At 42.3% G+C, this 17,967-nt stretch overlaps 1 protein-coding gene across 1 annotated transcript in view; it reads right to left on the bottom strand.

Annotated features, from left to right (window-relative positions):
- wdr95 (WD40 repeat domain 95) overlaps positions 1–17,967 on the bottom strand; it is a 115,569-nt gene that overhangs the window by 61,779 nt on the left and 35,823 nt on the right. The window contains exons 3-5 of the mRNA XM_060826772.1: positions 15,397–15,450; positions 12,018–12,101; positions 9,283–9,345 (exon numbers count right to left, since the gene is read on the bottom strand). Coding sequence (XP_060682755.1) covers positions 9,283–9,345; positions 12,018–12,101; positions 15,397–15,450 — 201 coding nt within the window. The remainder of the gene's footprint in view (positions 1–9,282; positions 9,346–12,017; positions 12,102–15,396; positions 15,451–17,967) is intronic.

Here is a 17,967-nt window from a genome sequence, read left to right as displayed (position 1 = left end):
TCAAGCAGAGCCAATATGGTTTTCAGGCTGGCAGAATTCAACGAGTGTGCCACAGAGGTCAGGCCTCAACTCTTTACGATGTAGATCAATGATTTGGATGAAGAGATTGAAGGTGTGGTACCTAAATTTAGTATCATAGAACCCTACATTGTGGAAGCAAGCCATTTGGCCTATTGAGTCCACAGCAACTCTCTGAAAAGCATTCCACCCAGATTCATCACCCCAATTCTAATTCCCATGGCTACTCCACCTAACCTACACATCCCTGTACATTACAGAGCAATTTACCATGGTCAATCCACCTAATGTGCACAGTTTTGGACCATGGGAGGAAACTGCAGTAGTGCTAACCACTGAGCCACCATGCTGCAGATAGGTAGGAAAGTCAGTTGTGAAGAGGACATAAGGAACCATCAAAGAGATATAGATAGATTAAGTAATTGGGCTAAGATCTGACAAATGGAGGACAATATGACAAAGTGTGAAATTGTCCATTTTGTCAGAATGAAAGAAAAAAAGCACATTTATCTAAAAATAAGGCGGTGCCCATTTAAAATGGAGAGAAAGAAACATTTTTTTCATTCAGTGTTGGAATTCTCTTTCTCAAAAGGCAATGGATATAAAATCTTTAAACATTCTTAAAGTAGAGGTAGATAGCTTCATTACCAAGGAGATGAAAGATTACCGAGCATATAGAAGAATATAGATTCGAGGTTAAAATTAGATCAGCCATTATTGTATTGAATGGTGGAGCAGGCCTGGAGTGTTCCTTATTCATATGTTTATACTACCACGTCACAAGATTTGATCAGCTACTGAAAAAAGTGAATAAATATCATCAGTGCTGCAGTTTGTCTGAACAATGACAAAATTGGAGCTTTAAAAATCCATCAACTCCATTATTAATTTTGTCATTTTTCTTCCAGTTCTCTGAAACAACAATTCATCAATGGACATGATTTGGAGATGCCGGTGTTGGACTGGGGTGTACAAAGTTAAAAATCACACAACACCAGGTTATAGTCCAACAGGTTCAATTGGAAGCACACTGACTTTTGGAGCGACGCTCCTTCATCAGGTGATTGTGATTGATCCCTCCACAATCACCTGATGAAGGAGCGTCGCTCCGAAAGCTAGTGAGCTTCCAATTAAGCCTGTTGGATTATAACCTGGTGTTGTGTGATTTTTAACTTCATCAATGGAGATCACCTGGCTTTCCCCATAGCCCACTATTATTTTCTTAAAGCATTTTCTAGAAAGTGGGATACAATATGTGGCACAATCCCCCTCATAATTCCATCTAAGTTGTGGAGAAGGTAGCAATAGAGAATAAAAGTACATTCAGGCTCGATGACATACTTGTACCTCATTGCCTGACCTTTCCTCACCTTTACCAAGATAGTCACTGATGGTCTTTCTCCATCCATTTATTGCAAATGATGCCAGGATGTTCTCAGCAAAATATCCTGCCATTTTTTGAAACCTTCGCTAGCCACCAGAAGGAATGTGAAGTTAAGCCGAAGCTGAAGTTCATGACGTTCGTGAATGATTCAGGGACAGAGAGGGGTTTGGGGCAGTCTCTTCTTTCTCCAGCTTTCCCTTTCCTTACCTTGCTTTGTGAACCTCTTCTGGTACTGCAGAGTAGCCCCATTGCAACACCAGAGTTATAGAGCTGGCTGCTGGCAGGATCTCTCTTACAGCATAACAACTACTGTTAATATTGGATGACCAAGTTCCCCAACCAATGGATTCAAAACAATGGTAGGAATCATAAAATCCCTACAATGTGGAAGCAGGCCATTCAACCCATTGAGTCCACAAAAACTCTCTGAAGAATATCCCAGTCAGGCCCATCCCCGACTATCCTATACCTCTACCCTGCATTTCCCATGGTTGATGCGCCAAGCCTGCACATCCCTGGACACTATGGGTAATTAGCATTGCAATCCACCTAACAAGCACATCTTTGGGCTATGGGAAGAAACTGGAGCACCCACAGGAAACCCACGCAGAAAACGTGCAAACTCCACACAGACAGTCGCCCAAGGATGAAATCGAACCTGGGTCGCTGGTACTGTGAGACAGCAGTGCTAACCACTGTGCCCCCTGCCTCACTAAAACATTGCCATTAGGAAGAGAATCTTAATCTGTTCATACTGATGCATTAATTAAATAATTAATCCAAATTCATTATTGATAGCAGAGCAGGTGATGTGACAAGGCTGCAGCGTGTGGGAGCTCCTGGACTGCAGTGAACTACAGACAGTACATGTACCAGGGAGGGGAAACGTTACCTTGATTATTTCTACCATGAGGCAGTCACATCAGTTAGGATAGGGCCTTCCAATTGGTCAGTGGCCAGGCACAGGCAGGAATGACTACAAGTGAGGCAGACCAGAGGTCAAAAGTGTAGGAGTGTCAACCTCTGTCTGAGATACTCTCACCTGTTTGAATGAGAGCTGGAACAGCAGGGAGGTTGTGTCTGTTGACCATGACACAGTGATACAGAAGCCATTGAAATCTAATAATAGGGGATTCACACCATTGTTTGCAGCAAAGACCAAGAGTCCACAAGACTGCATTACCTGCCGGGGGCCAGGCCTAGGGAATCCATTCACAGAAGAGAGAACAATACAGCACTGAAAAGGCCCTTCAGCCTTCGGTGTTGCGCTGACCTGTGGAACTGATCAGAAGCCCATCTAACCTACACTATACCAATACCATCCATATATTGATCCAATGACCATATAAGTGCCCTTGCAGTTGGTGAGTCTACTATTGTTGCATGACCTGTATTCCTGATGAAGGGCTTTTGCCCGAAACATCGATTTTTCTGCTCTTCAGATGCTGCCTCACCTGCTGTGCTTTTCCAGCAGCATGATAATCTAGACTCTGGTTTCCAGCATCTGCAGTCCTTGTTTTTACCTTTACTGTTGCATGCAGACCAATCCATGCCCTTCTGTGTAAAAGAACTTACCTCTGCTATCTGTCCTATATCTATCATCCCTCAATTTAAAGTTATGTCCCCTCATGCTAGCCATCACCATCTGAAGACAAAGACTCACTGTCCACTCTATCTAACCTTCTGATCACCTTATATGTTTCTATTAAGTCACCTCTTAACCTTCTTATCTCCAATGAAAACAGCCTCGAGTCCCTCAGCCTTTCCTCAAAAGATCTTCCCTCCATACAAGGCAACATCCGAGTAAATCTCCTCTGCATCATTTCCACGTCCTTCCTATAATGTGGTGACCAGAACCATACGCAATAGTCCAAGTGTGGCCATATCCAGAGTTTTATACAGCTGCAACATGTCCTTATGGCTCTGAAACTCAATTCCTCTACCAATGAAGGCTAACACACTGTATGCCTTCATAACAATCCAATCAACCTGAGTGGCAACTTTCAGGGATCTATGCACATGCACATCGAGATCTCTCTGCTCATTCATATGACCAAGAATCTTACCATTAGCTCAATACTCTGTATTCCTGTTACTCCTTCCAAAGTGAATCACCTCATGCATGTCTGCATTAAACTCCATTTGTCACCTCTCAGCCCAGCTCTGCAGCTTATCTATGTCCCTCTGTCAGCTGCAACATCCTTTCGCACTGTCCACGACTCTAGTGTCATCTGCAAATTTAATAACCCATCCTTCTATGTCCTCATCCAGGTCATTTATAAAAATGACAAACAGCAGTGGCTCCAAAGCAGATCCCTGTAGTACACACTAGTAACTGAACTCCGGGATGAACATTTTCCATCAACCCCCACCCTCTATCTTCTTTCAGCTGGCAAACTTCTGATTCAAACTGTTAAATCACCCTCTATCCCATGCCTCTGTGTTTTCTGCAACAGCCTATTATGAAACTCTTTACTGAAATCCATGTACACCACATCAACTGCTTTTCCCTCATCCACCTGTTTGGTCACCTTCTCAAAGAACTCAATAGGATTTGTGAGGCATGACCTACCCTTCACAAAACCATGTTGACCATCCCTAATCAAATTATTCCTTTCTAGATGATTATAAATCCTATTTCTTCTAATCCTTTCCAACAATTTACCCACAACTGAAGTAAGGCTCATTAGTCTATAATTACTAAGATTGTCTCCACCAAGGGGACAACATTAGCTCTCCTCCAGTCTTCTGGCATTATTCCTGTAGACAATGCCAACATAAAGATCAAAACCAAAGGCTCTGCAATCTCCTCCCTAGCTTCCCAGAGAATCCTAGGATAAATCCCATCCAACCCAGGGGACTTATCTTATTTTCACACTTTCCAGAATTGCTAACACCTCCTCCTTATGAACCTCAATCGTGTCTAGTCTAATAGATTGTATCTCCGTATTCTCAACAACATTGTCTTTTTCCTGTGTGAAAGGAAAGGAACTTGCAGTGGGAGGGAGAGAATCTGGTGGTCTAGGTCCATGGAGAAATAGCTGACATAGGTAGACTCACTAAAGAAGATCTGCATAGTGTGCACACATTCTTGAAAACAGGTATGGGAGAGGCAGGCTCATTGCTCACAGCGCTGGAGAAAGGAGGGGCTGTCCTGTTGGGACTGTCTTTAGCAGAAATATGCTGCAGTCGTGGAATCATTGTCATAGAGATGTACAGCATGGAAACAGACCCTTTTGTCCAACTCGTCCAGATATCCTAACCCAATCTAATCCCATCTGTCAGCACCCGACCCATATCCCTCCAAACCCTTCCTATTCATACACCCATACAAATGCCTTTTAAATGTTGCAATTGTACCAGCGTCCACCACTCCCTCTGACAGCTCATTCCATACACGTACCACCCTCTGTGTGAAAAAGTTGCCCCTTAGGTCTCTTTTATATCTTACCCCTCTCACCCTAAACCTATGCCCTCTAGTTCTGGACTCCCCAACCCAGGGACTCCCTGGACTCCCCAATCACTGATTTATCTATTCATGCCCCTCATGATTTTATAAACCTCTATAAGGTCACCCCTCACCCCTCAGCCTCCAACGGTCCAGGGAAAATAGCCCCAGCCTGTTCAGCCTCTCCCTATAGCTCAAATCCTCCAACCCTGGCAACATCCTTGTGTTCTTGCAGATCATATATCTAGAGAAGAAGGGGGACTTTTAATCTAAATAGTGGATGCAAGGTATCAAATGTGGAGGGATGTGCTTTACCAAAGAGTAGAAATGAGGGAAAATGAGATTTCGCAACCCATTCCATCAGAAGGCAGTGAAAGCAGTCATTCAAAAGTTTTAAGGCAAAAGTAGGTAAATTATTCTTAGGCAAGGGAATCAAAGGTTACTGAGGAAATGTGGAATTCGAAATACAAGCAGATCCAGTTCTGATCTAATTGAATTGCAGGGCAGGCACAAGGGGCTGAATATTCCACCTCTGCTTTTACTTCTTCTTCATATTATCCATGACCAGCAGGTATGCTCATTAAGAATGACTAAAATTAAAGGCAATTATCAATTTTCCTGATGTTTCTTGGAGCAAATCTTAGACACAATGTCTTTCTTCCCCAGACTGGACCAAATTCAATAACCTCACCAAAGACCGAAGGAGGCCACTTCATTTACACAGTGAAATAAACTTTAGTCTTTACTGGGTGAATGAATTAGCAAGGCAGGTTGGCCTCCCGCGTCCAACCTGCCCATGGTTCTCTCCACTGAGATCAATGAATGAGCTGGTGCACTATCTCCCCATATATAGTACCTGGGCATGTGCAAATGAGCTATGACACCATGATATTGGATCACATGAACTTTATGTATAGAGCTTCAGATAGGTTGCCCTTTATTACCACTAAAATCATTATGTTCAATAAAGCCTTTTGCTCTGCACTCAAAATATAGACAGCACATTACAATATTATATTTAGGCCTCTCAATTTTACATACCTCAATTAAGTTGCCCCTCAGCTCCTCCAACTGCCCAAGCTTATACAATGTTTCCTCACAGGTAAAATTTCCCAATTCTGGTAACTGGCCAAACAGTTCCAGAAATGTTATTGTGTCCATTCTTAAAGAAGTTGAGTCAACTCATGAAATAGAGTTGTTAATCTTCAATCATGATTGGTCATGTGACTTGAACTGTACACATTTATTGAGCTTTCTCACAGCTAACTTCAGCCATAATTCTGACAACCACCTGCTTTGATGATGATAGCACCAAAACCTCATTTAGATCACAGCAGCTGCTCTCCATTTAGCTGCTCCAATGTATATAAATGCTGTTGTGTCAGTTGTGGTTCAGTTGGTAGCACACACACGTGTCAGAAGGGTGTAGGTTCAATTTACACTCCAGAATTTGACCACAACCACAGTGGTATACCAGGGAAGTACTGCACAGTCCAAGGTGCCATCTTTCTAATGAGTTGTTAAATCAAGGTCCCAGTTACTTCTTGGATGGACAGAAAGGATTCCATGGCACATTTTGGAATAACTGCAATATGGTTGATTCTTAATTGCCCTCTAGGCAATTAGGAATGGGCAATAAATGCTGGTCCAGCCAGTGACACCCACATCTGAATAAAGAGAAAAAATATTCTATGCCTTCTGATTCTCTATGGCTTCTTGCTATCAATTAAATTTCATTTCCTACTAACAAGACAACTCTGTCCCATTTGTTTGTCTGCCTGTCCTTTCAGTTGTACAGGTATCCTTGGATATTTAGTTCCAAGCCCTGATCTCCTTGTATTCACATCTCTGTGAAGCCCACAACATTGTACCTGCTAAATTCAATCTGTACTACAAGCTTATTTACATTATTTTGACTATTGCATATATTTAAATAGAACACACTCGATCCTGCGTTAACTGTCCCCCTTTCTCATAGTTGTCCCCTTATCTATCTGAAGTTAGATTCCTGACCCTTTCCATACTCTCTGTCCTATTACTTGTTCTGGAAACCTTTAACAACCTCTCATAAGCCCTCACAATCACTTAGAGTGGCGGATGGAGTCTATTTAGATAAATGTGAGGTGCTGCATTTCGGAAAGGCAAATCAAGGCAGGACTTATACACTTAAAGGCAAAGTCCTGGAGAGTGTTGCTGAACAATGAGACCATGGGGTACAGGTTCATAGTTCCTTGAAAGTGGAGTCACAGGTAGATAGGACAGTGAAGAAGGCACGAGGTACACTTGCCTTTATTGGTCAGTGCATTGAGTATAGGTGTGAGGAGGTCATGTTGTGGCTCTACAGGACATTAATTAAGCCACTTTTTGAATGTTACATTCAATTCTGGTCTCCCTGCTATAGAAAAGATGTTGTGAAACTTGAAAAAGTTCAGAAAACATTTACAAGGATGTTGCCAGGATTGGAGGGTTTAGGCTATAGGGAGAGGCTGAATAGACTGGGGCTGTTTTCCCTGGAGTTTGAGGGGTGACTTCGTGGAAGTTTATAAAATCGTGAGGGGCATGGATAGGGTGACTAATTGAAATCTTTTCTCCAAGGTAGGGGAGTCCAAAACTAGAGGGAAAAGATTTAAAAGGGACCTAAGGGGGAACTTTTTCATGTTGAGGATGGTGCATGTATGGACTCAGCTGCTGGAAGAAGTGGTGGAGGCTGGGATAATTACAACATTCAAATGGCATGTGGGATGGGTAAATGAATAGGAAGGGTTTAGAGGGATATTGGCCAAATGCTGGCAAGTGGGACTAGATTAATGAAGGATATCTGGTCAGTGTGGATGAGTTGGACTGCAGGGTCTGTTTCCATGCTGTACATTGATATGACTCTATAACACGGGAGTATTTTAAAAACATTATCCGTGCACGTGATTTGGGCTTCACTGGTTAGGTCAGCATTAACTGTCCTTTCCTAACAACTCTTGAGGTTATGGTGTTGAGTTGCCTTTCTGATTTGCTGTAGTCCATGTGGTGTAGATAAGTCTCTGTTGCTGTCTGTAGAGGAGTTCCATGATTTTGACCCAGTGACAGTAAAGGAATTTTGGTTTATTCATACATGGGATGTGGGCATATCTGGCTGATCTAGAGTTTATTGCCGGTCCCAAGTTTCCCTTGATGATGCCTTCTTGAACTGCTGCAATCCAATGCTGTAGATAGACACAATGCCATTAAGAAGGAAATTCTAGGATTTTGACCCTGTGACAGTGCAGGAACAGTGATATATTTCCAAGTCAGGATGTTGAGTGACATGGAGAGGAACTTGCGAGGAGTGGTGCTCCAACGTACCTGCTGCCATTTTCCTTCTAGATGGAAGTGGTCATGGGTTTGGAAGGTGCTTAGAAGTTGAAATGCTGCAGTGAATCTTGGTGATGCTACTGCTACTGAGCATCAGTGATGAAGGGAGTAGATGCTTCTGGTGTCAATCCAATGGGTTGCTTTGTCCTAGATGGTGTCAAGCTTCTTGAGTGTTGTTGGAGTTGCACCCATCTAGGCAAGTGGGGAATATTCCATCACACTCTTGACTCCCCAGGTTTTGGGGAGTCAGACAATGAATTATTCACTGCAATATTCCTAGTCCCTGACCTCCTTGTACAACCACAGCATTTACATGGCTGAGCCAGTTCAGTTTCTGATCAATGCTAACCCCTAGGATATTGATAATGGGGGATTCTGTAATAGTAACATCATTGGATGTCAAGGGTTGGTGGGTAGATTGCCTCATCAAAGATGGTCATTGCCTAACACTTACATGACTAGAATGTTACTTGCCACTTGTGAGTCCAAGCCTGGGGTATTGTCCAGGTCTTGCTGTAGTTAGCCATGAATTACTTCAGTATGTGAGATATGGTGAATGGTGCTGAACATTTGCGCAATCGGCGAAAATCCCCCCCTCACACTTTATGATGAACAGAAGGCCATTGATGGCGCAGCTGAAGATAGTTGGGTTTAGGACATGACCCTTACCAACTCCTGTAGTGACGTTCAGATGACCGAGCTATTACAAGCTCAACCATTTTTCTTTGTGTCAGGTAGGACTCCAACAAGTCAGTACACACTGTAACCTTCTCCCCCCAGCTCCCCTAAATCAAGTCAGGATGATGTGTGGCTTGAACGGAAACTTGCAGGTCAATACTTATTCCTCATTCAAAATCACATCAGATGAGAAATAGAATATTCAAGTTAACCGTTATTCTTATTACATTTGACATTTAAAATAGTTATTTGGGGAATGGGTTTTAGGCTGTTCTTGTAATCTAGTTTAATCAAATCAGTTCCCCTGAGGGACTGAAGTCCTGACTTTTTCACAGTACAAGACCCAGCTCAACATTTCAAAACAGTAGTGAGTGTGTGACTAAATGAACAGTCACAGCATCATACCTACCCAATCAATCTGACCACTTGCAGAATAATCAATCTTTCTGAATAGTTCTCCAATTTGATCATGCTAGAATGAAGAAAAGAACAGAATGAGTTAAAATACAAACAATAAACAGCATTGACCTCAGTTTCAATCTATGAAAAATACAATAAGATATAAAGAACACCAAGAACAAGAAATGCTTTCTAAGTTGAATGAAAGTCAGGTCTGATGATCTTTCCACATTTACCATCTTCCAAATCATGCCAGGAAACTTCATCATGTAAGTACCATTTTCAAAAGCTTGACTATTCTCAATACTAGATAATAATTTGGAAGAATAATAATCAAACTTTTCATGGTCCAAGTAAAATTGCATTAAAACTAAGAACGGGGAGGAAAGCTGCTTTCATCTGAAAAACCAGCCACGTCATCATTTCCTGCATCAAAGAGAAGGGTCAGGGATGCAAAGCTGCCCTGTCCTTTGTTCAGGGCCTGCTTCATGCCTCCAGGCAGCACTTCATTCCAGCTTTGCCTTCTATTTTTGACTCAGTTTCCTTTGGTCGAGTTTGACAGTGGATTTTAATACCTTTTGCAATTTTCCAAATGTTTTAAAAATTGTCAGCTCATTATATCATCACTTTACTTAAGAAGCTTTAAGTTACCCCTTTGACTTTCTTGAAATTTCACCAGAATTGCAATTTTTCAGTCTGATTGCTAGGGTCCACCCATTAAAAATGTTGTGTTAAAAAGTATAGCAACAAATTACCTGCACAATATTGCACACAACTTCATAGTACTGCAATACTTTCCAAAAATTTGTGACTAATCTTTTCTTGCAGCAGAAATTCTAATAAATAATAAATTAGAGCAAATCTTACGGTATCAAGCTGTAAAAAAAATGTGTCTTGACTCTTTTTTTTGGTTTAACTGATCTTTCTAATCAACCTGCTCAGAGATGCTATTACACACTTTTGGAGCAGGTGGGATTTGAACTCAAACTCCTGGTTTAAGGGTTGGGGCACTACCACAGTGCCACAACAGGGCCTTAACTCAGGCTTAACCAAGGTCTTAACAAACTAATGCTATGTTATCTTTAAAAATGTTTAGCATTTATTGCAGATCAAAGGCAAAGCTTGGAATGGCGCTCTAAAAGAGAGGTCTTGAGCATGTGGAAAGGATTTTGTCTCTTGTGGGACAATGTAGAACTGGACAGTGTTTTTACTTCTATTTCTTTCAATCTAGTGTACTGTATTCGCTGCTCACAATGCCAAGTTCTATAAGTTGGTAAGACCAGACACAGACTGGAACACCTCAGCTTTGTCCACAGAAATGATCCTAACCTCATTACTTCAATTATCTTGTTCTCAGGCAACAATTTCTGTCCTGGGCCTGCAACTGTATTCCCACAAAGCACAATACAAGCTGGACAAACAAACACCTTGGGTTCCAATTAGGCACTTTGCAGCTCCGCGGATTCAACACCGAATTCCATAATTTCAGAGCACGACCTTGGAATCCTCCATTTTTGTACATCCTCCAATGTCACTCTTTCTTTACCATCCCCTCCCCTCCCAACTCCAACACCAATAAACACACACACACACACACACACACACACACACACACACACACACACACACACACACACACACACACACACACACACACACAATGTCTTGGTGACTTTGCTCTTAGCTGAATGGATCAATTTTCTCCTGTTCACACCTTCCTTCAGAACTTTTTAAACATCTCTATCTTCCCTTCACCACCATTAACAACAGCTTTGCTTTTGGCTCTGAAGATCCTTACAAACTATTCCACTTGCTCCTCCTCCCCTCGGTCTCCAATATACACTTTTCAAAGTCTTTTGGTTGTGAAGGAATCATATCAGACTTGAAACATTAATGTTATGTTTCCCTTTTCACAGATGCTGCCAGACTCACTGCATTTCTCCAGCACTTTGTTTTTATTTTAATCTCAAACTATGGATCACCAATGTCAGACAGATACGAGAAGGTGTTTTTTTTCCCTCAAGAAGGGTTGAGAGTTTTGGAATCCTCATCTTCAAAGGTAGTAGAAGCAAAGTTGTTGATAATTTTCAAGGCAAAATTGGATAGGCTCATGTTAAGTAAAAGGATGAAAGCTTATTGTGGGAAGACGAGAATGTGCAGCATCTTATCAGCCACAACTTTATTGAGTGATGGAGCAGGCTAAAGGGCCTGAGTGGCCTATTTCTGTTCCTAAGTCAAACGTTCATCTCTTTTTATGTTTTGGTCTTATTTCCGAATTTCCCAGGTCTCTCCTATTACTGGAAATTGTCCCAAGAGAAAATTTCATCTTCTTTATCAGGAAATGGGGGGGGGCAAGAGAAAGTAGTAAACTTTAGAATTATGCATGCCCTGGCAACTGTTGTGTTATGTCTTCTAGCAGAATGTGATATGCCTTTAAAGGGGCATTCTCATGTCAGTGCGGGATCATGGCATATCATCTAAAGCTGTCAGTCTCCATCTCACTGTGCTATGTCCTCTTGAAGTATGACATGCTGAGGGAGGCTTTCTGCAATGCATCCAAATTGTTAGATTGAACCCAGAAATGCAAGTCCCTATGACTGCTATGTATATGTAACAATGGTTCATTGAGTTCTTCAGTATTATGTCACTCACATCACACCCATATTGTTATTAGAAATATCACTGCATAATCATGCAGATCACCTGTATATCTTGCCACCCAAATGCCCAACTTCCAACACTTACTACTCCATGGAATCCCAGGCACTTCTTCATTATTTTCTTGAATGCCTCCACATCTAAGTATTTCCTTCCAGCATTTTCAAACTCCTAAAAACAAGAAAGGTAAATAAAGATTCACTTTTTAAACATCAAACCCTCTTTGTTCAGGTAAAACATAGTGTGGATGTTCTGGATGTGCTTACTTTGCTCTTTATTTGATTCTGTGCAGGTTATACTATACAGATGCAGCCATCTTCAGCATCAATGACCCTCCCACATCTTAAGGTCTGAACTGGGAATGTTCACCGATGATTGCACAATGTTCCGCACTATTTGTGGCTCCTCAGATACTGAAGCAATCCATTTTCAAATACAACAAAATCTGGACAGTACCCAATTTTGTGCTGACAAGTGGAAAGTAACATTCACTCCACCCAAGTACGGGCAATGATATAAGAGACCACCATCCATAACCATGCCCCTGGATATTTACCAATGTTGCCATCATTATCAACATTCTTTCATTGTCAACATTCTGTGAACTAACATTGACCAAAACCTCAGCTGGACATGCCCCATGAAACACAGTAGCTACAACAGCAGGTCAGAGGCTAAGTCAGGAGTGTGATGGAATACTCCCCACTTGCCTGGGTGGGTGCAGCTCCAACAACACTCAAGAAGCTCAACACCATCCAGGACAAAGCAGCCCACTTGATTGGCACAACATCCACAAGAATCCACTCCCTCCACCACAGACAGTTAGTAGCAGCAATTTGTACTAGCTGCAAGTTGCACTGCAGAAATTTACCTAAGATCTTTAGACAGCATCTTCCAAACTGACGACCACTTCCATCCAGAGGATATGGGCAGCAGATACAAGGCAAGTTCCTCTCCAAGCCACTCACTGTCCTGACTTGGAAATATATCGCTGCTTCTTCACTGTCGCTGGGTCAAAATTCTTGAACTTTCTCCCTAAGGGCATTGTGAGTCTACCTTCAGCAGGTGGACTACAGCAGTTTGGGAAAACAACTCATCACTAACTTCTCAAGGCAAACCAGAGGCGGGCAATAAATGCTGACCAGCCAGTGACACTTACATCTCATAAGTGTATATAAAAATGTTACGCTCACATGAACTGCTTTACTCATCACAATCCATGTTTTAATTGCTCAGACTTTATACAGCACAAACGAAAGGCCTGATTATAGTTCAGGGTCATGGGTTGTGGGTCAGGAAGGCACCCTGTTGACGGCTGAAAACAAGGCCATGTGAACACCAGGCCTCATTAGATTAGCAGGACTACCCTGCCAAAAATCACCTTGCAGAAAATAGGCAATCCAAGTACTGTCTTACACAATCTCCAAATATCTACCAATTATACTTGAATCTTTTCAAATAAAGTTGCATTCCTTGCAGTAATTTGCTGTGCTCAGGCTGCTTTTACAATCTTCCAAATGGTTGCATGTAGCTTCTTACAGATTAGAATGAGCAGAAAGGCTGCCTACAACTTACTCAGGCTTCTGTGGAGATTTTGATGGAGAGAATGTGGGGCAGGTTGGAGCACTCCCTCTCGAGTCAGTTGGCAGCTTTAATAGGAACTTAAATAGCCTTCATGAAGACTCTAGCATCATGAGACACCAGTGCAGCATGGAGCGACATTGAATGGACAAGGACCTTAATGGAACCATCCATCTCAGTCTACCCTGCAAAAAGGTGATGGGCCTGACCTCATCGGGATGGCAATAGTGTGATGGATACAGTAAACATTGCCCTTTCCCATGCTGTCAGTGCTCCTTCCCCCAATCTATTCCCAATTAAGAGGTCCACTATGGTGCTAGCTAGTCAATTGGGCCAGCAGACCTCTCTGCAGTAACAGCTCACAACCTTCAAGGTTCCAATACCTATATGTCTTATATCATACAATGTTATTCAAGTTAAAACACTTAAAATAGTCAGTTCAATGGAAAAGTTGCACAATATATCCATACAGGTTCATTATGATACATATCATCCATCACACAAAAAACTAAACTCTGCTTCAGTCTAAATGACCCATTTCCATAAGAAATAAATTTATTAAATCTGAAAGTGAAAAACTCAGTGTGATAGATTAGAAATAACAAAAGGTTCAATAACAGCTTGTGGCAACCGTCACAAAATCAAATAAATAGTTCAAAGAAAAACATATTCTATGGTCAAATTGTTTACTCACCTCATCATAATATTTAATTTCATTTAATAAGAATCGCCTCTATTGATATTTACCAATGCTATTTTAAATTGAGATTTCTCCCTGATTTTGCAAACTTTGAATGATTCATGATATATGTGCAAGCAGAGGTAATCAGAGCACAGTCTGGACAAGTTGCCTTAAAAAGAATCCAAGTACAGTATTTTATCCCTTAATGATTGGGCATTGAACTGATTACAGTCTAAAGCCATCAACATGAATCTGTGCAACTCTGGAGCAGTGATCAAAAGACATCTCAAGATTATTGTACTCTACTACAATATCAGAGAGACAGAAAAGTTGTAACTTTTTAAATTCTCCTCATAACACCTAAGAAGGACTTGTAGAGAGCCATGTCATCTGAACCTCTGATAGGTTTCCACAAGTCATACCATATTTCCAGAGCAAACTCTCCTTTTGTGTGTGTGATGGTAACCACTGAGTGTAATTCAGGGCTAAAAACAGGTTGTTATAACAAGATGGTTGCCCTAACTGAGTTAATTCTCTATTTGTCATTTCAGAAAGAAAGAGTTTCCAAATAGCCACTTCTGATGTAGTTCAATGAAGCTTCAAGATCAGGCCATAATAATGAATCGTAAGGCAACTTTGGAGTGGGTAGCATGATCATGCTGTATCGGTGTCTCTGTTCAAGTACAGCCCAGATTATTTTAAGGTAACTTGACATAATTCAACACTAGCCTTTCACATGTCCTCAACTCCATCACTTGTGGCATTGATTGGAAAATGTATGGTGCAGGCTCAGATCAAAAATAAGTGGAGTCCTATATAAGTTATGGGATCCTCATTCTCAAACCTGAAACAGCCCAATTATTGGATGAAAGAGGATTGGCTGGGGTAACAGTGGCAAAGTATCATGTGATCTCTTGCTAACCCTACCAATGAATACAATCTTAGTGAGTCTTAATTAATTCTACTTTCTTAATAACTTTGAGTCACTAAGTGGTGATGTTATTTGAAGAAATGATTATGGCCATGGGAATACTTCACTTTAGCTTTATATGCTGTCATTGTTGCAGAAGATTCTTATTTTTCTTCACCAGACTGTAATTAAGTGAACATTTATCTATTTGCACAATGCACTTCTCACTTAAGCTTGACTTTAATCACGAGGATCTAGGATAGCATGCTGGACTGGAAAGGAGAGAAACTGACCTCAAAGGCAGCCTGCATACTCTTCAGGTGTTCCAGGGAGACTTGCTGTTCAATCTGTAAATAAAACAAGTAAATGAAATTTATGTAATGCTGGTATTTTGTTAAAAATTCATGCTTTAAATGTGGATGAAACCAGCTTTATTGATGGTTCATACATAACAGAGTTGATTATGAGGCCATTTCAGAGCACATATTGTTGTGGGCCTGGTATCATATGCAGGCTGGAATGAATAACGATGGAGGATGTATTTCCTTAAAAGGCATTAGAGAGTTGATTTTGGATCTACAATACTGCCAAATTGGTGGAAGGTATGTTGAGCCTTAGTCTGTTGAGTCAGCTTTGTAGTCTCACTACATTTTCAGAAAGCACACAGGATACCTGACAAAAGTAGAAGATTCCAGCCAAGGAATGCTGCTTTGCACATTGCTGTAGAGGCAAAAAATACTGCAGATGCTGGAATCCAAAGTAGATAAGCAGGAGGCCAGAAGAACACAGCAAGCCAGGCAGCATCAGGAGGGGAAGAAGTCAACATTTTGGGTGTAACCCTTCTGCAGAACATTGCTGTAGGCTTTGGCCTGAAACAAGTAGTCTCTATGCAAACAAAATTTCTGATCAGCAGGATTGTGAGCAGAAAGAACAGAATAAATTAGTTCCAATCATTCTTGGGGGATAATTGTTTCATTCCTGCTCAGTAAAAGCCATGACAGTTGCTTCACACTGTACACTTTGTTGTTCTTTAGATTAGTACTTGCCAAGTTTTCTTCCCTGTTGTGACCCAATGTTGAGCTTTGAAAATGATCATGACCTTCACTAAGAACCTCGAGTAAAAAGTGAGGTCTACAGATGCTGGAGATCAGAGCTGAAAATGTGTTGCTGGTTAAAGCACAGCAGGTCAGGCAGCATCCAAGGAACAGGAAATTCGATGTTTTGGGCCAGAGCCCTTCATCAGGAATGAGGAGAGTGTGCCAGGCAGGCTAAGATAAAAGGTAGGGAGGAGGGACTTGGGGGAGGGGCGATGGAGATGTGATAGGTGGAAGGAGGTCAAGGTGAGGGTGATAGGCTGGAGTGGGGTGGGGACGGAGAGGTCAGGAAGAAGATTGCAGGTTAGGAGGGCGGTGCTGAGTTGAGGGAACCGACTGAGACAAGGTGGGGGGAGGGGAAATGAGGAAACTGGAGAAATCTGAGTTCATTCCTTGTGGTTGAAGGGTTCCGAGGCGGAAGATGAGGCGCTCTTCCTCCAACCGTCGTGTTGTTATGTTCTGCCGATGGAGGAGTCCAAGGACCTGCATGTCCTCGGTGGAGTGGGGGGGAGAGTTAAAGTGTTGAGCCATGGGGTGGTTGGGTTGGTTGGTCCGGGCGTCCCAGAGGTGTTCCCTGAAGCGTTCCGCAAGTAGGCGGCCCGTCTCCCCAATATAGAGGAGGCCACATCGGGTGCAGCGGATGCAATAGATGATGTGTGTGGAGGTGCAGGTGAATTTGTGGCGGATACGGAAGGATCCCTTGGGGCCTTGGAGAGAAGTAAGGGAGGAGGTATGGGCGCAAGTTCTACATTTCCTGCGGTTGCAGGGGAAGGTGCCGGGAGTGGAGGTTGGGTTGATGGGGAGTGTGGACCTGACGAGGGAGTGACGAAGGGAGTGGTCTTTGCTTTGGAGGAACAGCGCCTCATCTTCCGCCTCGGAACCCTTCAACCACAAGGAATGAACTCAGATTTCTCCAGTTTCCTCATTTCCCCTCCCCCCACCTTGTCTCAGTCGGTTCCCTCAACTCAGCACCACCCTCCTAACCTGCAATCTTCTTCCTAACCTCTCTGCCCCCACCCCACTCCAGCCTATCCCCTCACCTTGACCTCCTTCCACCTATCACATCTCCATCACCCCTCCCCCAAGTCCCTCCTCCCTACCTTTTATCTTAGCCTGCCTGGCACACTCTCCTCATTTCTGATGAAGGGCTCTGGCCCGAAACATCGAATTTCCTGTTCCTAGGATGCTGCCTAACCTGATGTGCTTTAACCAGCAACACATTTTCAGCTCTTCACTAAGAACTGTAAGAATTCAATAGGACTTGAGAGAAAGCAGAGGTTTGTTGGAGCAGGAGCGTAGCTCTTATTACTTGATCAGAGCTTCACAGCAGCCATTGCTAAGATCCCAAAATCATAGCACTGCACCCCATCTGGGGATGACTTCACTTCAGGAATTCCTGGTTTAGGTTAGGTGCTGCTGCAACATGAGCATACAAATAACCCACGGCTCTTGTGTTGCAGTGGTACTATCCTTACCTGTGGGCCAGGAGGCCAGGGTTCAAGTCCCACCTGCTTGAGAGGTGTGTCATAACATTGCTGAACAGGGTGATGAGGAAATAGCTACTAATAACCCATTACACAGGAGATATACACTGTTTGATGTAAGCAACTCTCATTTCTAAAAGGAATGAGGACTAACAGATTTTAATAGATTAAGAAAAACTATTTGCCACCAAAGAGTTGAACCTTCTTCCATGTTATCGCATTTCTATCTGTGAAAGAAATGTTATTCCTCAGTTATATATCACTGCTGTTGTGCCAGACTCTTAAT

This window comes from Hemiscyllium ocellatum, chromosome 6 (genome assembly GCF_020745735.1).
Source record: "Hemiscyllium ocellatum isolate sHemOce1 chromosome 6, sHemOce1.pat.X.cur, whole genome shotgun sequence".
Classification (NCBI taxonomy): Eukaryota; Metazoa; Chordata; class Chondrichthyes; order Orectolobiformes; family Hemiscylliidae; genus Hemiscyllium; species Hemiscyllium ocellatum.
This window is presented reverse-complemented; position numbering and strand designations above follow the sequence as displayed.